The 24,182-nt window shown below is 36.8% G+C and overlaps 2 protein-coding genes across 4 annotated transcripts; both read left to right on the forward strand.

Moving 5' to 3' along the window:
* Positions 1 to 917: 917 nt before the first annotated feature.
* On the forward strand, positions 918 to 6,199 carry comtb (catechol-O-methyltransferase b). Its single transcript, XM_043252542.1, has 6 exons — positions 918 to 1,020; positions 3,370 to 3,541; positions 3,699 to 3,816; positions 4,502 to 4,695; positions 4,813 to 4,944; positions 5,181 to 6,199. The coding sequence occupies exons 2-6, from the start codon at positions 3,371 to 3,373 to the stop codon at positions 5,358 to 5,360; spliced, it is 795 nt and encodes a 264-aa protein (XP_043108477.1). The 5' UTR covers positions 918 to 1,020; position 3,370; the 3' UTR covers positions 5,361 to 6,199.
* A 747-nt stretch (positions 6,200 to 6,946) lies between these two features.
* Positions 6,947 to 24,141, forward strand: grm6b (glutamate receptor, metabotropic 6b). 3 transcript variants are annotated; one of them, XM_043252626.1, is made up of 12 exons: positions 6,947 to 7,227; positions 8,365 to 8,977; positions 14,142 to 14,358; positions 14,697 to 14,832; positions 15,361 to 15,515; positions 15,823 to 15,963; positions 16,120 to 16,320; positions 17,329 to 17,468; positions 17,548 to 18,171; positions 18,788 to 19,099; positions 20,305 to 20,572; positions 22,377 to 24,141. In XM_043252626.1, the coding sequence occupies exons 2-11, from the start codon at positions 8,417 to 8,419 to the stop codon at positions 20,542 to 20,544; spliced, it is 2,727 nt and encodes a 908-aa protein (XP_043108561.1). In that variant the 5' UTR covers positions 6,947 to 7,227; positions 8,365 to 8,416; the 3' UTR covers positions 20,545 to 20,572; positions 22,377 to 24,141. The 3 variants fall into 3 exon arrangements, with proteins under 3 accessions (XP_043108561.1, XP_043108560.1, XP_043108559.1); XM_043252625.1 differs by having other exon boundaries at positions 20,305 to 20,554; XM_043252624.1 differs by having other exon boundaries at positions 20,305 to 24,141.
* Positions 24,142 to 24,182: the final 41 nt, after the last annotated feature.

Here is a 24,182-nt window from a genome sequence, read left to right on the forward strand (position 1 = left end):
ATTTGTGAGAACTAGCTGAAAAACGTTACCTATAATGACCCTGCGCTGAAGAGTTTTACTTAAGTATTTTTCATATACCATTAAAAATCAGTGTCTTCATAATATCTTGTTTTTAACAGAAACAAGATCATACAGGTTTGGAACAACTTGAGGGTGAACTATCCCTTTAAAGCCACCAGAGGGCTTATTTGAGCTCCATTTTAATGTGTTTTTTTGGATTCAGCGCGAGTAAAAATAAATAGAAATTCGCTGTTTGACTACATTTATATTTTCTGTACAACATATTACGCTGTCTGTCTTGAGACATTGCCTTAAACGAGCAGTTCACATGAAAATAGTTAAACTTAGACTTCAGAAGACTTTAAATATTGGATTGTTTTTCGACACTATGCTTTCAGTTTAGGCTTTTTCTGCGGAGCTTGTTTTCTATGAACCTCTATTTTGTGAAAATTTTGCTTGAAATTTCTCCCAAACTATATTTTTCTGTGCTACACAGCTGTAAGAAAGCCACTGAGGTTCGTGACGTCATGATCCTGAGTGTGACAATATACAATTTTGAGGTGAACTAGTTTGTTTACTGCCAGCCACATGCAGCTGCTTCCCAGCCATGACAGTGTTTGATGCCTGGCCTAGTTTGGAGTTCTGTTCACTGTCTGGGGGTGCACATCCATCTACAAGACCTACGGCCACACATTCCTCACTGCTCAGATCTACACAGAAGAGGTGAGAGAGCCTATTACAGGGTCAGCTGAGAGAGAGAGAGAGAGAGAGAGAGAGAGAGAGAGAGAGAGAGAGAGAGAGAGAGAGAGAGAGAGAGAGAGAGAGAGAGAGAGAGAGAGAGAGAGAGAGAGAGAGAGAGAGAGAGAGAGAGAGAGAGAGAGAGAGAGAGAGAGAGAGAGAGAGAGAGAGAGAGAGAGAGAGAGAGAGAGAGAGAGCACAGATGATCAGTAGAATGTTCATTTGCAGTCTTGCATGTTCTGTTTAACAAAGGCTCTACTTTGTGAGAGGCCCTCGTCACAAGTAAGCGTTTTCTCTCTATCTTTTATGCTTACATTGTCATTTATTTTCATTTATGTCACTTCCTGCAGATGTTTATTGAATTATGTTTTTGCAGTGACACAGTATCGTTTATTTATTATTTAAGTTCAATTGAATTTGTTTAGGAAGGTGTTGTTTTATTGCACATATTATTAATTAATACAAGTTAAATGCTTAATATTACATAGTGTAACCTATTTTCTAGCCTCTTTCAGTATTTGAATAACTATTTTTATTATGTGTCAGTGTGTTTTACTCAGTTTTGTAGATGTTTTTTGGCTTGTCTAAAACTGGAACTCAATTTAGGTTAAATCTAGTTAAGGAAATGGTTCACGGTATTTTCTGGTCAGCTGATTGCGATTATCATGTTTTCACATCACCGAAGACAGCATGCACTTTTGATTCAGTATCACCATATTCATTTTTGCTCAGTGCTCACCATATTTATTTGTGCTCGCTCCATTTCAGTGTATTGCATTTATTGTTCACTGTAAATTATTATTTGGCTCTAGTGATAATTAATCAAAGTGAATGAAACGGTGCTGATACTTGCGCAGAATTAGCAGAATATATCCTTTTCCAGTGCACAACATATATTCACTGGTATATATTTACAGCAGTGCATTTGTGAAATCCAGACTCTGCGCGTCACTCATTCCTTTTTAACACCCATTTGAGAGGATTTTCTCGCTAACAATGGCAGTCCTGCAAAGTGGCTGAGCTCTGCATTCCACTCCATACCCCAGCTACATTTGTGTTTATATTTAAAGAAAGCCTGAGAAGCACTTGTTATGGTCCTCTCTCAAGGGCGCCGCACTCTTTGTCTAATAGCTCTTAACCCTGATCTTGTTGCCACGCAACCCTAAAAGTTGCAATTCTTACCCTCCATGACTAGTTTACTCTTCTTTATTAACATATCAATTATTAACAGAACTTCTTTTCTGAAAAAGCACATGTTCCTTTCAACCAAAAATATCCGAAGAAGTCTCAGCGCTGAAAAGCAACTCTTTTAACGCCAATTCTCTTAAATAGCAAGATGCTCAGCAACGAAGATGTCTAGAAGGTTTTTGGGGGCGGAAAGTCTCCTACATTTAATTCATGTGATTTGCAAAGTAGGAGTGCATTTGGAGACAGCCCTGTGTTTTCAGTTCATTCATTCATTGAAGTGAATTGCATCGTTTACAGTGTGGTTCAAAAGCTTTGCGTTTGGAGAAAAATACAGTAAGTACAGACCCCAAACTGCATTATGGACACATGTACGTGAGCAACATGTAGTGACAAATGCAACCAAATAATCACATGAGAGAGATTTTCAATGCAGGGTTTATTTGCTGCATAGTAACCACCCATCTCATTAGACCATGACAATAGAGGAATGACTGGAGAGATGAAAGCACAGCACTGAATGAGAACATTAATTTCCATATGTATTCATCTCATGACCTGCAGCAGTAACAGAGAAATCAGACAGCTTAATCATATTGGATATATTGGGGTGTGTGTGTGCCGTCTTGAAAGATGATAGAATAACACTTAATTTACACAGAAAGTTCAAAGGGATCCGACTTAGTTGCTTTTTTCTATAGTTAAATCGTTTTACAGTTTCATTGAAAGGTTCATTATAGAACCTCATTGAAGCGTGGCTCACATAATAAACCAGCAGGCATGGACTCATCATCACCATCAAAAAAAAGTCTTCCCTGGTTTAAGACGATTCTTAATATTACCTTTATGTGCACTGCTGGTAAAAACTGTGTCAGTAAGATGTTTTTTTAATTAAAACTTTAATGCGACAAATAAATGCTGCTCTTTGAAACGTTCTATTAATCAGAACTATTAAGCAGCACAAGTAGCGCATTTGGTTTTAATATGGATAATAACTAAAAATGTTTATTCAGCATATTAGAATTATTTCAGAAAGATCATGTGACACTGAAGACTGGATTAATGGCTGCTGACAATTCAGTTTGACCTCACAGAAATAAATTTCATTTTAAAACGCATTAAACCACAAAACAGCTATTTTAAAATGTAATAATGTTTCACAATTTCACTGTGTTTTTCTTCCCGTTAATGAAGCCTTGGTGAGCAGAAAACACTTTTTCAAAAGCGTCTCAATGGTAGTATTGATTTTCAGTTTGCACAACTATATTAAACAATAAATAATACATTTCAGCCTTAATTCAGGCTCAAACACTTTGAATCGACATTTGATTGGATTTATGTTGTGAATACACTAGATCTTTACTGTACAGGACTAGTTGCTTCATTCAGTTACTGTACCTGATTTGAATGTATTCTAAAGGTTTCTGAATCTGTGTCTGGCTGTAGTATGTTGCTGGTGTTGCTGTGCTGGTGTGTCGGGGCCGCGGTGCTTTTATACACGTTATACTCCTGGCTCATCCCCACTGCTGTGCAGTTCAACGGCAGTCTGGCGTTACTCTGGCACGACGTCATTGTTGAGCGTGCTCTTGATACTCTGACCAGATCGACTCGACCGCAGGTGACTCAATCAGTCCTGGTTTAACACAGCTCAGAATTGCAATGTGTACCTCTGGTCTTTATTTGAAACTAGGATGCATAACGGGATCTTAAGACTTTTGAGATCCATAAAGTGAGCAAAGTCTTCACCAGACCTCTTTATTCTTTGTTGTGACTAGCGTCTGCTGAAAGCGGTGAGGAAACGAGCAACGCGAGGTGACCCTCAGAGTGTGATCTCGGCCATTGATCATTTCTGCAGACACAGCGAATGGGCTATGAACATTGGAGATGAGAAAGGTCAGAGTTTTTCTATTCATATTTTATTTAGTCAAAAGATTTTTGGACAAAAAAGGACAAAATGTCAAAGAAGTAATAATATATCTTAAATAAAAGTGTTTGTTTACATGATACATGTATGTGTGTGTGTGTGGACTGTGTTTATTCATTATATATAAAAACACACAGTATATATTTAGAAAATATTTACATTTATATTTTTTATTATTATAGATATTATACACAAATACACAGAATAAATGTACACATTATGCAAACAAACTAGAATGAACTAGAATGATTTTTTTGGGGATCATGTGAAACTAAACGGCTGAAATTTCAGCTTTGCCATAACCCAAATAAATTTCATATAAAAATATATTAAAATAAATAATAATTACAATAAAAAATAATTATAAATATTTCACAATATGGCTATTTTATTATCAAATAAATGTAGCCTTGGTGAGTATCTGAGACCGACCCCAAACCTTTGAATGGTAGCATATATGTTTTTTAAATTTAAATCCTCTGAATAAATTTCATGGAATTTCATGTCCACAATATAATATAAAAAAATGTATTTCTGTAGAAAACCGCACATTTGTATTTAATCAACTGTGGTTCAATCATTTGTGGAGCTTTTACTAAGATAGCTATAGCTTAGACCTGTCTTTTATGTATATTTTTTGTTTGTGTATCTCAGGCTCTATCCTGGACTCAGTGGTGAGTGAGTTGAACCCAGAGAAGGTCCTGGAGTTGGGGACATACTGTGGATACTCCACAGTGCGCATCGCTCGACTCCTTCCTCCCGGGGCACGTCTCATAACACTAGAGTTCAATCCAGATTATGCCGCAATTGCCAGACAAATAATCGCCTGGGCAGGTCTCGAAGACAAAGTGAGCGTCCTGTTCCTCCACAGACACGCTGTTTAAATGCAGTAATCCTTATTTATTGTAGTAGTATTAAGATAATTTCTTGTTATTGTGCTTTGAGCTAATGTATTGCTTCATCAGATCCAGCTTGTAGAAGGCGCTTCTGAAGATTGGATCCCACGCATGAAAGAGCACTTTGGAATTGAAACATTTGATTTCGTTTTTCTGGACCACTGGAAGGACCGTTACCTCCCTGACACAAAATTAATGGAGGTGTGTTAATTCTGACCGCTGCGATCTCATTCGATCTCTGTATGCCACTAACAATGCTAAGGTCACGGGTTCGATTCCCAGAAAAAAACAAGATCTGACGTAAATGTGCGCTTTGTAGAAAGTGTCCAGAAGTCCGTGAATTTACTGCTATGCCACTGTTTCTTTCTCGGTTTTGCTCACCAAGCTTATATCCAACATTTCCTACTTTTCTCTTTTTCTTTCCTCTTTGTTTGTAGGATTGCGGTCTGCTAAGAAAAGGCACCGTTCTGCTTGCTGATAATGTGATCTGTCCGGGAGTACCAGACTATCTTGAATATGTGCGCAGTAGCCTTTCCTATAAAAGCTGCTATTTTAAATCCCATTTAGAGTACACCAAGGCAGAGGACGGCTTGGAGAAGTCTGTGTTTTTGGGCTAGAGATATACGGAAGATGATTCGTATGCTTAAAAGGAGGACTTTTGCTAAGAATTTGTGCTAAGAGATTTAGCACGAGGGTATAATTTAAATGCTTCATTATCATAGGTCCCCAAGATGTTTTGTAACTTAAAGTCTGTAAATCAGGACGCAGTTTTACATATTACTTGAGCAAACCACGGGCTGTTTCTAATCTGCACCACTAGAGGGTGGGAGCACATTTCAAATGTTCTCGTGTCTGGACCCGACTCCTCTTACAGCTTTGACCAGATTTCATTATCTGTAAAATCAAAGCATTTTGTACCAGTGACTTTGTAATGCACATTTTTGTATTTGTACAGAAAGAGGGGGGCTTTGCTGGTTGTTTTTTAATAACTGAAACCATGCCTTTTGAGTTTATGAACTTGCGCATGTCAGTTGTGATGAAAATGTAATTCAGTTTGTTTATAGTTTTGTTTGTTTACGAAACATTTGATACATATCTTGTATGCATTTGAATAGTTTTTAGGTTTTATCATAAAATGTACTAGTTGATTTCTTGCATTTGTTTTATCAATTTTTTTATTCATTTACATTTTAAAGGTAATGTTATGTTACTACAGTCATATTTTTCTTATTCGTCTTGTTAACTTAGTTCTAAAAACATTTTCATTCAGTTTCCTATTCATTTATTTATGACTAGAGAGTGTTCTTTTAAAGCACAAGACTATAAATATATAGCAGACAATTTATTTTGCTCGGATCTCTCACTCCAGTGTGTCATATATCCCACAAGTTGAATAGACAGTTATGAATCTTTAATAGCCTTCCAAATTAAATGCTGCAGTCCATTAAAATATACATTGTGATTTATAACAGATCAAACATCTCTTAATAAAATACACCATTTCATTAAGTAATGAAATGCGGATGCCCACTTGATCTCAGTTCATCCTCATACACAGTAATAAATAAATGACAATGTTACAAGCACCTTAAATGATCTGTGGACCTGGATATGCTTGTCCCCCGGATTGCTTAAATTTTAATAGACATGACATTCGTGTATTTGAATAATTCATTCATAACATAAAGCAAAAGGTATCCTGGGAAAAGTGACCAAAGTGGCGAGCCGGTCAGTATGTTGGGGATGTAAAAATCCATTAGACCATATACAGCCATGCGTTTCGGTGATGGTGGTATTATGGACGAGAGTAAGGCTATACACTACCGTTTAAAAACACACGTGACCGAGAGGTCAGATAGATTATCTGTTTTTATGAAAAAGACTTAGAAGTCATTCTGAAATGTACAAAACAAAGCATGCAAATCGCCGTGACGACACCAGGAGAGTCTCGCACCAGATTGTTGCGTAAAAGCAGCCGGTCTGAACGCAGAGGACTATATCCAGAAGCGTTCACATTAAAAATATATACGGGTCCATCTCTCTCAGAGACTTCTCAAATGCATGCATGTGGTAATCCCAATCTGTGCCCATTAGTGCACGCCGAGAGAGAGAGAGAGAGAGAGAGAGAGAGAGAGAGAGAGAGAGGAGAGAGTGGGGGAGTGAGCGAGAGAGACGCAGAAAGGGAGAGAGTGAGGGAAAGAGACAGAGTGAGGGGGCTTTTAAAGGATTTGACAGTGATTTGTAGAATCACAGTTGTGGAATGTTTGGGCATTTCCACTTTTTTTTTTCTAAAGCTCTGAATGCTTTCTATATCGAAACCTCGTCTTAATCCGAAGAATCTTTAAATTGTCTTTGTGTGTGAGGAGACCGTGGGCATTTTAAGATGAGAGCTGAAGACTCGGATGCTGGGGACGTTCACTGTCGCGCTTCGAACCCGTCAAACTTCAGCTCCAGATGGGCGCGCACTGGCATCAGCGGCAGTCGGTGAGGCATTTTAAAGAAGCCGATGCGTTAAATATTCCTTGTGCAGATATACTGAATGTACATTTAGGCTGCGTAAAATGTCACGGCGTTGTAAAGACGTCTGTTCAGGTAACGCGATAAATAATGGAGAGAGGCGAGTGCTGCTGTTCTCTTCAACACTTAATCAAACGGGTGCGCGTCTGTGTCTTCCCGCGGGAACTTCAGCTTTCAATCCAAATATAGCACTTTTTCCGCTCACCTGTTGCTGAATATGTATCGGTTAATTTGCATAAAATATTAAAATGCATGCTTATACATGCCCTCTATTCTCAGCGGTCTGCTGAGTGCGAAGACGTGCAAAGTGAGTTCATTTTCTAGAAGACAGACACTTTGGGTTGAAACATAACTTTTAAAAATAATTATAAAAATAGAGGGGCTTAGTAAATTAACGCTGCATGGTTATTAGACTTCAAAAATATAAAAGATTACAAAAATTACCACGATGATAGCATGTCTTTGGTCACTGCTATGATGGCAATATTTTACAATATCAATGTGCCTTATGAATATGTGACTAAACTGTTTGGTACATTTTTTATTCTTTGTTGAATATTTCTGGTGTAGAAAAAGAATGATTAAATTAAATATATATATATATATATATATATATATATATATATATATATATATATATATATATATATATATATATATATATATATATATATATATATATATGTGTGTGTGTGTGTGTGTGTGTGTGTATAGTTTTGTTGTGGACTGGAAAAAATGTATTTGTAAACAAAAATTGATATAATATTATAAATGAACTAATATAAATAGGCATTATAATTTATGACATCTTAATTCAAAACATAACTCATTCCTATTTTCCGTTAACATTTATATAATTAGAAAATCTTTAAATTATTAAACTTTATAAAGTATATATTATATACTGTAATTATTACATTCAATGAAATGTATTATATTTAATTGTAATATTTCCCTAAGCAGTTTTTCATTTAATCTTGATAATGTCGGTGAGTGTTAGTCAAGAGATCAAATAGTCAGCTTCAGCATTACACATTCTGTCTGCAAAGCAATGTTGTCACAAGGTGTTTTTTTTTCATGTTTTCATGTCTCGTTTCTCCATAGGAGACACAGGTAGAGAAGAAAGCATCGTGCTGTAGTAGAACCAGCCACTCGCATGGCAGCAAGTATGACATCACAGCACCACACATCATCACTATGTCATCACCGCAGGATCAGGGGGTCGCCCGGACAACACGTGGGCTCCCTGCTTCACGTCATGTGGATACTGATGATGGGATTTACTCCAGAATCCTGGGCCTCCTCAGACACTCAACCTCATTCCATAAAGATCGAGGGTGACATCACTCTGGGAGGCCTTTTTCCGGTGCATTCCAGGGGCCCCGCTGGTGTTCCATGTGGAGAAATTAAGAAGGAGAAGGGGATCCATCGTATGGAGGCCATGTTGTATGCGCTAGACCAGATCAACAGTGACCCAGACCTGCTGCCTAACATCACTCTGGGTGCCAGGATACTGGACACGTGCTCCAGGGATACGTATGCCCTGGAACAGTCCCTCACCTTTGTCCAGGCCCTCATCCAGAAGGACAACTCAGATGTTCGGTGTTCCAATGGAGAACCGCCTATCATCCCAAAACCAGAGCGTGTGGTAGGGGTCATCGGGGCTTCGGCCAGCTCAGTGTCCATAATGGTGGCCAATGTTCTTCGGCTGTTTGCGGTGAGAGAGCTCTTTTTAGCTAACTTCATTTTTTAATGAACTACTTTTAAATGTTGATTTCTTCAGTATCGTGCTCCACGATATTTTAGAAATCACCATACTTTTAATGGCAGCTTATTATTGACAGTACATTAAGACAGTTGTGACCCTGGACGCTGGGCTAAATTTGTAGCAATAACCCATAAATATGTTATATGGGTCTAAATGATAGGTTTTGCGTTTATGCCAAAAATCATTAGGGTATTAAGTAAAGATCGTATTCCATGAAGATATCACATATCCTACTGTAAAAATAAACTTGATTAGTAATATGCATTGCTAAGTACTTCATTTGGGCAGCTTTAAAGGTGATTTTCTCAGTATTTATATTTTTTTGCACCCTCAGATTCCAGATATTCAAATTGTTTTATCTCTGCCAAATGTTGTCCTGTCATAAGGAACATGAATGGAAAGCTTTTTTATTCAGCTTTCAAATTTTAAAAATCTCAGTTTCAAAACATTATGATTGGTTTTGTGGTCCAGAGTCACAATTGTTTTGTGTTATTGTAGTATTTATTTATTTTTTTTGCTAATGAGGATTTACCTAATTAAATATGCGTCATTTGCATACATTCCAGAACAGAAATCTGAATATTGGATGAAGTCAAGTTTAATATTTCATTTTATCACTTCAGAAATCAGAAAATACTGTCGACTGCCAAAAGAAATCATTAAAAAATCAACATGTTATTGGAATAAAGTGTAAAAAAAAAAAAAGATGAGATGAGATGAGAAAAACCTTTAGAATATAGATAGGAGTAAAACTGCAAAGTGTTGTGCAGTTGAAGATTTCAGACACAGTGCATAGGAAAAAAAAGCTAATTGATATTGATAATTTTTGCGAAAAGAGCCCTTTGTGTTGTATTTGAAATCACTGTCTTTGGATTCCCTTCTGTTTCGTGAGGAGCTCTTGCATGGTGTTGCTGCGAGACTGGAATCTGCAGCGCTGCAGATAGGGCCAGCGCTACAGGAAGTATAACTAATTCTCTTAAAAGGTTTGGATTGTGTTTCAGCTCACTGGCCTCTTAGCAAGAGCTTCTTAAACGATATAGATTCTTCCTTTATGTCGTTCTGAGACAGAGTGTATCAGATTTTCCTTGAAGAGAAAAGCGGTTTTGCATCGCGCACGCCATTGACCTGTGTCTTTAAAACACTGGCAACCACGAAGTTGAAATTTGCTGTGTGCATGTCATTTAATTTCAGATCCCTTCTCATTTTCAGATCGTCATTCAGCCTGCAAATCCTACACCTGATCTACATTCAATTTCATTCTGCCCTCTGCCTCTTTTTATAATTTATTTTATTTATTCATTTTAATCATTAGTGTTCTTTGTGGTCACTGCTCTGGGCTGTGTGTTCTTTTGTGCGTGAGCTGATAACCTCACCCAGGAGTTATCTGCAATCATTTTCCGTCATCACAGTTTCAGAGAAGATAAACAATTCACCAAAAGTGACTTAGTCAGAGCTCCATTAGGTTTCTCTCAGGACATTATACCTGGAATTTGTGCATCCTAATCATATTTTGCTGTGGTTATTCATTACTTTTATTGATACACGCTGGAACAGGGCTGGCTTATATAGCTAAAACAATCCTATCTAAAAATATTTAGCCCTTTGATAATACTGGATAAAGAGGAGATTGGAGATGTTGAATGAATGAAAAATTAACAAATGAACTTTTTGCTGGAGTAAAAAGTGTCACCCGGACTTGATATTTATATATTTCCTCTGAAATGCAAAACACTACAGGCTGCATTGCTTTTTACATAGTGGTTAATTATGAGAACAATTTTTTACTTCCATAACATTATTAATCATCTTATGTTGCATCATTCTATTTGCTTCTGCATATTTCAAAAAGAATGCATATCTTTAAAGCAACTCTTTTATATGCACTTACAGTATATACGCCACATAAATGCACCAGTATATACAGTATATAAACTACAAGTTTTATTCTTTTCTATATCTTGAATGTTTCCACGGAGGGAGTTGTTCATATAAAATTTGTCTGATTTATATGGTAGTTTTTATATGTAAACAAAACTTTACAAGAATTTGTTATGCAGTGTTTAGATTTGCAAATTAGTGCATATTTTAACATAACATTTCACAAAACTTGTAATGCAAAACAATGATCTTCATGTACTGTGATCACTCAGCTGGGGAAGCATGGGGTATCATTAATAAATTGTACCTTGTTTTACTTGCGGTGTAATTTTTCATCCTTTAAACAGTCGTTTTGACCAAACAGTTTAGTTTAGTTCATGTCAAATACAATTAAAATCTTAGTCCTATAAATAAAACGTATAATCTGGTACAAAATATAGCCCTGCATAATGTTAAACATCAAAAAGAAGCAAATTAAGAGTTTAAAATCAATTAATTGGAAAGGAAAGTGTGTATGGACGTACCACAATTATTAAATCACACAGAGATTAACAATGTAGAAACCATCAAAATGTCGTCTTTATTGCTTTTCTATAAATGCCGATCTTCATACTAATTTATGTCCATGTTCCTTACTGAGTTTTGGTAAGTATTACGGAGCATTACGAAGGATCCGCTCTCCATTAAAGCCCACTCACCAGCTCAGACTCCTGATGGGAAATTACACATGAGCCCAGAGAAATGCAGCTGCCCTGTTATCAGCTACAAGCAGCTTCTGCTCTGTCGCTTTAGCTGAATGAGTGTGGACCTTTAGCACACAGATCAACACAGACAGATAGCCAGCATTTATGGGTGGCACTCAGCCTCTTGGTCACACATTCTCTTAATATTACTCTGAGGTTTTTTTAAAACTTCAACAGAAGATGTCTTTCCATAGAAAAGGATACATGAACCATTCTTTATCTGATGCATATGGTAGGTGTATGACATTTGGCCTTAAGCTGATTTTTGTATAATTGGATTAAGTTCCATAAAATTTAATAAGTACAGGGTTTTTTTTCCCCTTAATTGGATTTATCTTGCAAAGCTGTCACTTTTAAAAGAAAAAAAAGGAATTTCCTTAAACAAAAATTTTTTAATAAATCATTGAGTATCCTGTAGTAAAATAATAAGAATAATAATTGTCAGGTAACCTACAATGTATTTTAAATAAGCTTTTTTTTTATCATAAATATTATTTAATCTGAATGAATCTACTTGAATATTTAGGTGAAAGTCACTTTTAAGAGTCAGATCATGACAAAATAAAGCAGATGTTCATATTTTCACGAGAATGAATTCTTCCAGGAAATGTTTGTATGCGATTGCTGTTAACGTTGACGTCACTCAAGTGTGGAAAGGCTTGAAGGCTGTAATGTTTATGGTGCGTAACAACAAATCAGTGTGTGTAAATGTTTCAGTAGCCACCTCCTATATCAATGTCTTCTTCCTTTGTGCATTTGCATTCTAATGTTTTAGAATCCCATTTGGATGGGGAATGCATCGCAAACTTTATACATTGTTGTTTCTCATGCAAGATGTAACGAGTGTATGGACGGTCATGGGTGGATCAACAGAAGTGCCGCGGACTGTAATGTATATGTTGTGTGACGGGGGAGGGGCTGTTAAATCTGTCATAGCACGTGAGCTAGTAGAATTAAATATATTGTATGGCTTATGGCTGAGAAATGGCAACCTTGTCTCTTGATCTGTCTCTCTCCCTCTGTGCTTAACATAATTTGACTAAAACCCCTCTAATCCTTCTAGATAATCTGTCAAATGGTCCTCTCCCTCTTCTCTCCTTCTCCGGTCTGTATCCACCTTTTCCTCACAGTCCGCTGGCCCGCTTCTTTAAAGAACCTTTTATTAAGCCACACGGGCTCGGCAGACATTAGTCTGTGCAAAGCCTAGTCCAGTGACATCAGCTGCGTCATTAAGAAACTAGCACAACAGTAAATTAATCTTCTCATCTTTTTTTTTTTTTTTTTTTTTTTTTTTTTCACAAACAAATGCTTTAACAGTGGTAGCTCGTGCCATCTGTATTTCCCCAGGATTTTTTATGAGCTACAGCAAACACTACCACTAAAGCTAGGGTTATAGGATACTTGCCAGGATAATATTACTATAACTTTACTACTTGCTGGTCTACTGAGTATGATGCTCTTCAGGCATGATTATCCAGCCCAGTCTCACGAAAATGCGTATGAATAGTACGCCAAATAAAAAAGAAAACTTGTGGTATTTATATGAGAAAATGGATTCTGGTATATATATGAGACGCATGTGTTTGGCGTGCATATAATATGCAGTTTTCACATTCAAATTATGCAAATTTTATTGGCATGCATATTATACAAATCTCAAACCTAATTCTACCTATTGTATAACACTCCAAAGTCCATTTTTTGGGACAAGTTTTAGTTTTTATTTGCAGGACTGTTTATACCCACATTCGTGAGATCGGATAGGATTATCATGTAACTGTTCAATAAACAAGAGCAGCCTTAAATGCAAACTCAAAGGAATATATAACAACAACAACAACACTATTTTACTTTGGAAATGTGTATTATTAAAACACATTATATTAAATGTGTTACTTTCTATTTCTTTGTAATTGTTTGTGAAATTTACTAGCAGTTACTGAGTAAAGTATGTTCTATATTATATTATATTATATGAACGCTGTTAATATTAATGTAATCTGGACATATATACGTTTGTATTGTTACATGATCGGCCAGCAACTGTCAAGTTGCAAATCCTCTTCCATGGCCTTGTGGGATAGTAAAATTTTCACGACTTTTCACCAACTCCTTTAGGAATGCTGTGAATGCAGACATACTACTCATATTATTTTTCCTAATATATGGATGGCGCAAATATTTTGGTTAGATGTTTTAGTAATTCCCTGAAAAGACTTATTTGTCATCACCTACTAGTGTAGCAACGTGACACACAGAAACACTGATAAAGCCCTAATACTTAACAAACATGCAAATAAACAGAATGATACAAACAGTATAACATTCATTACAGAATATTGCTCTTTATGCTGGTGTGTAAATGAATTTGAACTATTTAAAAAAAGCCAGTAGATCAGAGATGTTCATGATGTATTTTTGCAGCGGTTACATGTATGAAAAGGTGCTAAATGAGTTGCTCACTGGTGTGTTACGTATCTTCCTTTTCACAGATACCTCAGATCAGTTATGCTTCAACAGCACCTGAGCTCAGTGACAACAATCGCTATGACTTTTTCTCCCGAGTCGTGCCGCCTGATTCCTTCCAAGCCCAGGCGATGGTGGACATCGTCAAAGCCATGGGCTGGAACTACGTTTCTACTTTGGCATCAGAGGGGAATTACGGAGAGAGTGGTGTAGATGCTTTCATCCAGATATCCAGGGAAGCAGGTACAAAAAACTGAACGCGTGTGTGTGTGTGTGGTTTAGTTGTAGCTTATTTTACCTAGATTTACCATACCCTGATTTTCCATAACTGAAGTGGAATTCATCACAGTCTATCCCAGGATTTAACACGTCTGGTGTTGTTTTTGATGAGGAAAGAGGATGATGATCAAGAGATAAAGGTTTCATGTGATAAACAAGTTATTAGTCACCTAGATGTAATGATAGATGCTACAGTGTGACCTGCATGTCAAATTCAGTTGAAAGACCTTGCAATCATCATTCTTTTATTAATGTCCTTGAAGTCGCTCGAAACCGTCTATCCTTTTATTTTTTTCACTCAGGAGGTCTTTGCATCGCACAGTCTATTAAAATTCCTAGGGAGCCTAGACCAGGAGAGTTTGACAAAATCATCAAAAGGCTAATGGAGACATCCAATGCCAGAGGGGTTATTATCTTCGCTAATGAAGATGACATCAAGTGAGTGGTCTTTCAGTAGCAATTCTGAATCTCTCTGAGGCAGGAGCTATGGCCTTGGAAGGGTTTATAAATGATTAGAGAATAGATCAATCACCCTACAATGGGAGTATCAGGAGTCTTGGAAGAAATGATGAAATTATGGCGAATGAATGCACCACTGATATAGTTTCATGTGCATTTTTATATAAAATGATACATTGTAATTTCATTTAATTTATATATATATATATATATATATATATATATATATATATATATATATATATATATATATATATATATATATATATATAACCTATGTATATATTTTTCCACCAATGCATATGGAGTAAAAACAGTTTTACAAAATTGTATTCTATTTTAATATTAATGTAATGTAATCCAATGATAGCTCATCTGTGTCACATGATCCTACAGAAATCATTCTGATGTTTATGATTATTATTTAGTTGTGTATAATCAACAGATTATATGTATCTGATTGACCTTTTGTGAGGTGTTTGATATTTGTGTATTTTTGCATTGTAGGCGTGTCCTGGAAGCAGCAAAAAAAGCCAATCTTACAGGTCACTTTTTGTTTGTGGGATCTGATAGCTGGGGAGCAAAAAACTCACCCATTCTAAACCTGGAAGATGTGGCTGAGGGTGCAGTTACTATCCTCCCCAAGCGGGCATCCATTGATGGTATGAAATGATAGCACAAGACATCGTAAAATCAATGAAAACCTGAAAATGAAAAAGCAAAATACGTCTAAATACAATGTTAGGTAACATTTTCATACTTACAAAAATTGTTCAGCCAAAAATACTGTAATCATCCCTGTCTTTTTAAACCTTTATCCTGTTTTTGAAAAATACTAATACAGCTTTTGCTGTACAATTACGGTTGAAAATAACAAATAAAACGCAAGAATTCTGCTTATGTGTGCCATAGAGAAAATAACAGCACAAATGCTTTCTTTTTTTCATACGCCTTAAACCTTTGTCTCAGGGTTTGACCAGTACTTCACAACAAGATCGCTCGAAAACAATAGGAGGAACATCTGGTTCGCTGAGTTCTGGGAGGACGACTTCAAATGCAAACTGACACGGCCTGGAATCCGAGGCGACAGCGGGCTCAGGAAATGCACAGGCGAGGAAATAATTTCCAACAAATTGCTCCCATAAATGCAGTAGTACTTGAATTATCATACGTTCTTATGCTTTTAAGACGTGTAAAGCACATCTAAGTGGATTATTCCCTCAGCAAAGCTTTTCGATTCCTGTCATGTTGCTTTCGGTCTTTCAGGAGAGGAACGAATCAGCCGGCATTCAGCATACGAGCAGGAAGGGAAGGTGCAGTTTGTGATCGACGCCGTGTATGCCATGGCCCACGCACTCCACAGCATGCACATTGACCTCTGTCAGGGTTCGATGGGCGTTTGCGACAAAATGGACCCGGTTGATGGAAGAATGCTGCTGAGTTACATCCGTGCCGTCAATTTTAATGGTAAGCCTTCTCAAGGACAGAGCTGAAGCATTTGAGCCATTCCAAACACTGCGAAGAGACCTTGAAAGAGTCAGAATTTCAGTAATGGGTTTGTATTCATACAGTGCAAGACTAATGAACTTCGCAGGAATTTGAATCTAAGCTTTTATTTCCGAGGAACGCTTTTGTTTGAATCCGCCCGGAAGATTACACATAATAAAGCTGCTTTTGCCAAAACAATTTAAAATCGAAGGTTTGAGACTTTGCTGTGAGACTGACAGGTGAAAATAGGTGAAGAGTAGTTTCTACGAGAGGGGAAAGGCCAGAAACGAAGCTGCTGTTTCCAAGGAGGAGGGCTGTGAGTCCCATGGGTTAGTCAGAGTGGGGCGAGAGAGGTCAGCACTCAATCCCAGCCTGAAGAGATCCACTAATGCACAATGCAGGGGCAGCGCACATGCTTGTTTTAACCCCCTCCACTCGTCTCTCTCCTTGTCTTTGATTCTCCCTAGGGCAGCCTCTCTCCAAACACAAGAAGCATTTCCTTTTTCAGCGCTATCTCTCGGTGAAAATCCCTTTTCTTTTCGTCACTCGCTCCTGAGAGATTTCTATGAAAAGCACAGCCATTCAGTTTACGCACTGTGGACGTCCTCACACTCTTGTATGGAAATCTTTTCAGCTTCGAGAGCCTAAGGGGAACAAAACACGCCGCGTGGAGACCTTGCCCCTCGTGATTTGCGCTTCATATATTGAAAGGAACATGAGATTGAGTTTGCTTTGTTGTATCAACTATCTTCACAGAATTACATCTGAGAACACCTTATTTTTTCGTAAGCAAAAAAAAGTCACCTTTAAAGTTGCGTTTGACAGTTTCACTTTAAAATCAAAGGGTGTGCAGAAGCATGTATTTCTACGCATTAATGCGATTTTATGCCCTTGAAATGGGTCGTTTCAATTCTGTTGTTTCAAATGATTGCTTTTGAAGTAATCACTAGTGATGTTGAATTTCAAAACCCTGTGTTTACTCTGAAGGCAGTGCTGGGACAGGTGTGATGTTTAATGAAAACGGTGACGCCCCAGGACGATACGATATCTTCCAGTACCAGCTTTCTAATACCACCAACCCGGGATATAGAATCATCGGCCAGTGGACCAACCACTTACGACTCAGTGTAAGCGTGTTAAGCCCCTTGGTAGATTGCAAAATTTCTCAATGCATGTTCTTGAAAGTTTCCTCTCTCTTTCTGAAAGGCTGAGGACATGCAGTGGTCTGGAGGGGATAAACTGGTTCCGGACTCGGTTTGCAGTTTTCCCTGCGAGTCTGGGGAGAGGAAGAGGATGGTGAAGGGTGTGCCGTGCTGCTGGCACTGTGAGCTATGTGACGGATATCAGTACCTCCTGGATGAGTTCAACTGCGATTTGTGCCCCTTTGATATGAGGCCCACCCCTAACCGCACGGGCTGCCGTCCCACTCCTATCATCAAGCTGGAGTGGAGCTCTCCGTGGGCCATCATCCCAGTGTTTCTGGCAGTGCTGGGCATTCTTGCTACATCAGGAGTCATCATCACCTTCATCCGCTTCAACGACACCCCCATAGTCCGTGCCTCGGGCCGAGAGCTCAGCTACGTTCTCCTGACGGGCATCTTCCTCATCTATCTCATTACCTTCCTCATGATCGCTGAGCCGAGCACAGTGGTCTGCGCATTTCGCCGGTTGTTTTTGGGCCTGGGCATGTGCATCAGTTACTCTGCCATGCTCACCAAGACCAATCGGATCTACAGGATCTTTGAGCAGGGAAAGAAATCAGTCACACCACCAAAATTTATCAGCCCCACATCCCAGCTGATAATCACATTTATTTTGATCTCAGTACAGGTGCGTGTATATATATATATATATATATATATATATATATATATATATATATATATATATATATATATATACAGATAGACAGATTTTTTTGCAATTTTGTTTGTTGAAAATAATAATAATAATAATAATGCTAAACCTTTTTAGAGATACAACAATTTCAATATTAAAAAATGTAATTAATAAACTAAATAAAATTGCAAAATAGAAAAAGTAACTAAAATTTTAAACTATCAACTATAATAATAGCACATTAGTCAATGTTAATTTCAATTATTTGCATAGTAAACTGTGCTTAGTTTACTGTTGTTCAGAGCAAGTGCTGAGCAAGTGTTGTCACTGTGCTTTATGTCAGTGAAAGACATTTTTGTCTGAGAACTTTTAGTCCCTTGAATAATTAATGAAGCAATATTTTGAGCGTTGCTTGGAGGTGCAGTAATTCACTGAAGGCTCCTCTCTTTTTTTGGTGTTCCATTAACGTTGTTAATGCATATTATCTGAGGAGTCTCCTTCTGAAAGATGTTCAGAGAATTGTTGGAGTTGGGATTTTTAGTGAATTGATGTAACTTGGACATTAATCTTGTATAAACATTCATTCCTACCTCTTTTCCGCTCGCAGGTCCTGGGTATTTTCATTTGGTTTGGAGTGGTTCCCCCTCACACGATTGTCGATTTTGATGAGCTACGTCCCCCCAACCCTGAGTTTGCGCGTGGGATCCTGAAGTGCGATATGTCAGATCTGTCTCTGATTGGCTGTCTGAGCTACAGTATGGGGCTGATGGTCACATGTACAGTCTATGCCATTAAGAGCAGGGGGGTTCCTGAGACCTTCAATGAGGCCAAACCCATCGGCTTCACCATGTACACCACCTGTATCATCTGGTTGGCCTTTGTGCCCATTTTTTTTGGCACATCACAATCCACAGAAAAGGTAAATTGTTAATGCATTATAGATAGTTATACTATTGATTTCTCACAAACCATTTTGCATTTAATTTAATCAATATTACTAGAGATACATGTCATACATTGCCATAATTTCACTATTGTTTAACTATTAACAGTTTATGTTTGGGTGTTTTGGCATATATCTTCCTACATGTAGTCACTTATATAAAATCCCGAGTCTTGTTATGTCATACAGAAATATGATCTTTACTCTGAGAGTGTCTAGACGTGCATTTCATTACATTAGAAGGTTCTGTTTCACTTAATGGTGCTGCATCATTTTCTTCTGAATGCTTCAGCCATAAGCACATAATAGAAGAATAACTGTATCTAATATCAGGTAAACATAATTACTATTTAATTGTTGTGCTGTTTTGTGTTGGCCTAAAAGCTGTTCAGGTGCTGGCCACACTTCATGCATTTAGTCATTCAATTTTTCACGTCTATTCATCCTGTGGGGGATGGTTTTGCTTACAAAGCACAGGGATTTAAAAATGGAAAGTATACTCTGACTAATAGAGAGGTCTTTTAGTGGCCGGTCAACCGCAAAGCTTTTGGCCCTCAGGTGGTCTTCAAGTCTTTTCATTTCTGGTAAATGAAAAGAAGAGCATGGAAGAATAAAACACCAGACTTACACAGTGGGCTGCAGTATATATTTGTACGCTGCTCTTATAAATGTTTCATATCGAGTTTAGATTCTGAAGTATATTTTGCTTATCTTTATATTTCTAATAAGGGAAAAAGCAGTTTCACCATAACATCTTGTGTGACATTTTTAACAGCATTTCCAACAGCATTTTATAATTATTTGCTTACACGCCGCATAACCTCATGAAATATAAGAGTCCTCAATTACAGTATTTATTTATTATAAATTAACTAAACAAAATTAATGACTCATTTGCAATAAACACATGATATAATGGGTCAGTTTTTAGCTCACATTACACATGCATAAACTGATTGAATTATTTGCACACGACTGATTTCAGCCCTTTGTCCTACACTGTTAACGTTATACTGATTTCCAGGAAATGTACTGTGACAATCAACAGAGTTTATATATATGTGTAATGTGCAGTGATATCTCAGCGCTAAAGCCCTGACGGCTGATCTACATCATGTGATAAGTCAGGGCTGAGGCCAGGCTAAAATATTACTCTTAATCTTTTTTCTGCCCTGAACCAGATGTTCATTCAGACCACCACGCTGACCGTGTCCATGAGTTTGAGCGCAACGGTGTCCCTGGGCATGTTGTACATCCCCAAAGTCTATGTCATCATCTTCCACCCAGAGCAGAATGTTCAGAAGCGCAAACGCAGCTTCAAAGCCGTGGTCCAGGCAGCCACCGTCTCCACTCATCTCTCACAGAAAACCAGTGACAAGCAGAACGGAGAGACCAAGGTTGAACCAGATAGATCCCAATAAAGACCAGGAGGTAAAAAAAACATATAAGGTATATTGAAAATATTATATGTATATATATGGGTCTTTCCACAAAATCTGTGCCTTTTCAAATTGGAAAACATGTTTTAAATATCCATGAAATGAAGACAATAACAAAAAAAATGCATAGTGCCATTTCAGACTATGTAAATTATTATTTTATGACAATTTTTCTACCTCATGTTTTGGTATTTTTGTCAACCGTTATCGACACAAGCATTACTAGATAATATAGTTCAATTAGAACACACATTCAAATATGTGCTGCATTTTAGTAATTTTTTATTTGTCATTGACCAAGAACATCTTGATTTTGGAAAGTGACCACATGCCAATAATACATATTTTTACAAGATATATAAATATTTGTCCAAAATAAAAAATAAAGTTACAAGAAAAAAACCTGATCAGCTGTATCAATTTTTTTTATGTAAATTTTTAACAGGATTGATATCATAGTCACAGGACTGAAAACACGCATGACACACTCTTTAGCACACTGCACTTATTTGTTTACTTAATACTGTACAGTTTTGCTATTTTAAATCACATTATTTTGTTTTGAACTTGCTTGGTACAGTTGTATGACAATAGCAAACAGTCAAGTGCTCAGCTTAAGTTAGTTCAGTGTTGATGTATCATATATTACTAAGAGATCTCATTTTTAAGGGTATTGTAATTAGATAATGTGTCTGTTTGTCTGTTCTGTTCCTCACAGAACTTCAGATATACTGATATCTGGTTCAATTATTAGGAAAGGCAGATGATCAGATCTTGACTTTCTTGAACATTGCAAGACTGGGGCGACGGGCTGCAATCATTTTGCTGCCCTTGTTTTTTGTATTTGAATTTACATGGATGCATAATTGACAATGAGTTCTGGAAAAAAAAATGATTTGCTGAGACTGATCATTCTCGTTAACAACAACAGTAATAGTAACAAAACCAATAGTGTTAAGTCAATACTAATACGTAACTCAAGCTCATATGTCACTGAATGATATAGGCATTAGCACAGAATTACACCCATGTGGCCTTTGAACATGTTTTGTAACAGATTCGATGATTTCAAACAAATTTTGTAATTTCTAGATAATAGTAAAGTTCACAAAAGCATGTGTTGTACACGTTGAAACATGCTATACACTTATGAAAGGATTTTACTTGAAGATATTGATTATATATTATATGTAACAAATGTAACAGTATGGACACTGCATGCAACACCAATAAAATGCAGACGTATGGCAAAAACAATAAAAAAAATTCACTATATTTTATACAATAGGCAAATGTGATTTTTCTATAATTTTGCAAATTAAAAAGTCCTACTGAAAAGAATCATAGTGAGGGACAGGCCAAATCCCTTACCTTTATCAACACAAATGCTATTTCAGTCGTCTAAAATAGTTTTTAACTGACTTTTTAATGTAATATCGATGAAAGAAGACATATTGTTTTTTATTCAAATGCAAATTTATTTGTTGTTATATTAAATCCACGTTTGACCATTCCTTAGAGATGCAAAAGGCACAGCTTTTGTGGAATGACCAATACACTGAAAAAAAAACGGTTAACCGACTGATCTTCAAGCTATGGCTGCATCAATTTATTTTAGTTACATTTAAATAAACAAATTTAGTTAACTAATTTTTTTTTTTTACGTAGCTAAAATAAATTGTTTGCAAGTGCTTACCTTTAAATATGCGGTATCATTTTTTTCAGTGTATAAATGAATTTTCACATTATTTTTGAATAAATATGTTATTTGCGTATTAACGGAGATATAACAGGTGTGATCTATCTGCGTTCAGGTCTGTGCACATCCTAGTGAAGTAGTCTAAGAAATAGTCGAAGCGAACTGCTGCTTGCTAAGTCATTCATTTTGCTACCACTAATGGACGAGGATCACCAGAGGATGTGCTGCTAATATCTGGATGAGAAAACACTAATGTAAAGGATAAATGAATAGTAGTGTATTCTCACATCAGCTTTGAGACTGCAAGTGTCTGTTCCCTTTACTATGTACCTTGTCGCCACAGCATCACCAGTTTGGTCGCAATGATAGATTCACGAGGAAGAAGACTGTCCATAAAGAGTCCTTTTGGAGAAATAAAACAAAAGAAAATTTCGTCCACCAGCATTTTTGAAGGGTTTGCATCACATGTGCCCAATGAAATCGGACTTAAACATGGGCACTCATCAGTAAGTCACATTCGGTTTCCAGTAAGTCATCTCCGTCCTTATCCCCTTATCCTAAATACATATCATAAAACATCAATCCATAAGACTATCGGAGCTACAGAGACAACGTCGGGATCAAATGTGTTTCGACAGCTAAAGTGAACTCTTTGCTTTTAAAAACGTGCCATAACTATGTTTCAAAATAAATGTTTTAAGTGTCTTGTGTGCAGTCCTCATAGGCAATATCCTGTATTCTTAAACATATTTATTAAAAATGATAGGTTACCAAGAAAAAGCAACGACAATCTGTAACGAAACAACAAAGTTTTGATCAGAGATGTTTTAAACAAAATATATTCTGTTGATCGGTATTTATTGGTTCGTTTAAATTAAAATCGTGACATTTTAGAGACTGACTTTGATATCCTTTTATTGTCGGAGTAGTCAGAGTAATCTTAGTAAAGCGGGGGGAGAACTGTTCAGTCACTTGTATCACTTCAAGAAGCAGTTAATATAAAATGATGACCATGCAGTTACTGTAAACTCAGGTTCTAAGTTAGGCTTAGTTAGCCTTGATGAATTTTGTGGGTGTCTTGTTTTCGTTTAAGAGATATTAAGAACACTGGAATAAATATGTATCGATTGAATGCATGTTGGAAAAAATGATTTAATAAAATCCTGAAAAAAGTGGAAATGGAAGAAAGCGTGTTATTCTGTAGAAATCGGTGTGATTGCAAAAGCTTCTTGTTCTCATAGTGTTCCAGAACAAAATTACACGCAATGGCTGTTTTACTCTGGGTTTTTTAATAACCTCAATTACAATATGAAAGCAGCAGTTTTGAACTCATAATGGTGGCTTGGACCGTTTCTAAGCAATTTTTGGCAAATAAAAGAGAGAAAAATGCTTTCTATAGATATTAAATGTAATGATAGAAAATTGTTTGTGTTACAGTTTGACTGCTGTATGATTTTTCCAGTTCTTTTGCTAGTTTGCTGTGTGGGTGTGTAGAAATAGCTGAAATAATGTGGCATAGTAACAATGTGGTCAACAAATACTCGAACCAATCAGAAAACCAGCCGGTGAATGAAAACTCACACTCCTGTTCCTCTAAACCTGTATTTTTTTTTTCAGTTGAACACAAAAAAATGAATTTGTATAACTGGGTGGCTACCATTAATTGTTTAGCTATTAAAATTCTTCAAATTATGAATGTTTAGCGTAAAAAAAGAAACTCGTAATGTTTTGGCACAGCATAAGTCTGAGTAAATTATTGTATTTGATGAATTTTAATTGTGTGGTGAACTATTCCTTTAACTGTCATATAAATAATACCCTTAAACATTTTTAAATAGTTAAATATAAATAATAGAATAATAGAAAAACGTGTTACATAGAACGCGGTCACAAATTTAGCCTCGAATGTGCCGTTTCTTCA

This window comes from Puntigrus tetrazona, chromosome 11 (genome assembly GCF_018831695.1).
Source record: "Puntigrus tetrazona isolate hp1 chromosome 11, ASM1883169v1, whole genome shotgun sequence".
In the NCBI taxonomy this organism is placed as follows: Eukaryota; Metazoa; Chordata; class Actinopteri; order Cypriniformes; family Cyprinidae; genus Puntigrus; species Puntigrus tetrazona.

What these genes read in the sequence shown, in the direction of transcription:
- comtb (XM_043252542.1), top strand. Translation starts at nt 3,371, where the DNA reads ATGTTGCTGGTGTTGCTGTGCTGGTGTGTCGGGGCCGCGGTGCTTTTA. An exon ending in GAACATTGGAGATGAGAAAG is followed by an intron (nt 3,817 to 4,501) that starts GTCAGAGTTTTT and finishes TGTGTATCTCAG; the next exon opens with GCTCTATCCTGGACTCAGTG. An exon ending in CTGACACAAAATTAATGGAG is followed by an intron (nt 4,945 to 5,180) that starts GTGTGTTAATTC and finishes CTTTGTTTGTAG; the next exon opens with GATTGCGGTCTGCTAAGAAA.
- grm6b (XM_043252624.1), top strand. Translation starts at nt 8,417, where the DNA reads ATGGCAGCAAGTATGACATCACAGCACCACACATCATCACTATGTCAT. An exon ending in GCTAATGAAGATGACATCAA is followed by an intron (nt 14,833 to 15,360) that starts GTGAGTGGTCTT and finishes TTTGCATTGTAG; the next exon opens with GCGTGTCCTGGAAGCAGCAA. An exon ending in CCGTGCCGTCAATTTTAATG is followed by an intron (nt 16,321 to 17,328) that starts GTAAGCCTTCTC and finishes TTTACTCTGAAG; the next exon opens with GCAGTGCTGGGACAGGTGTG.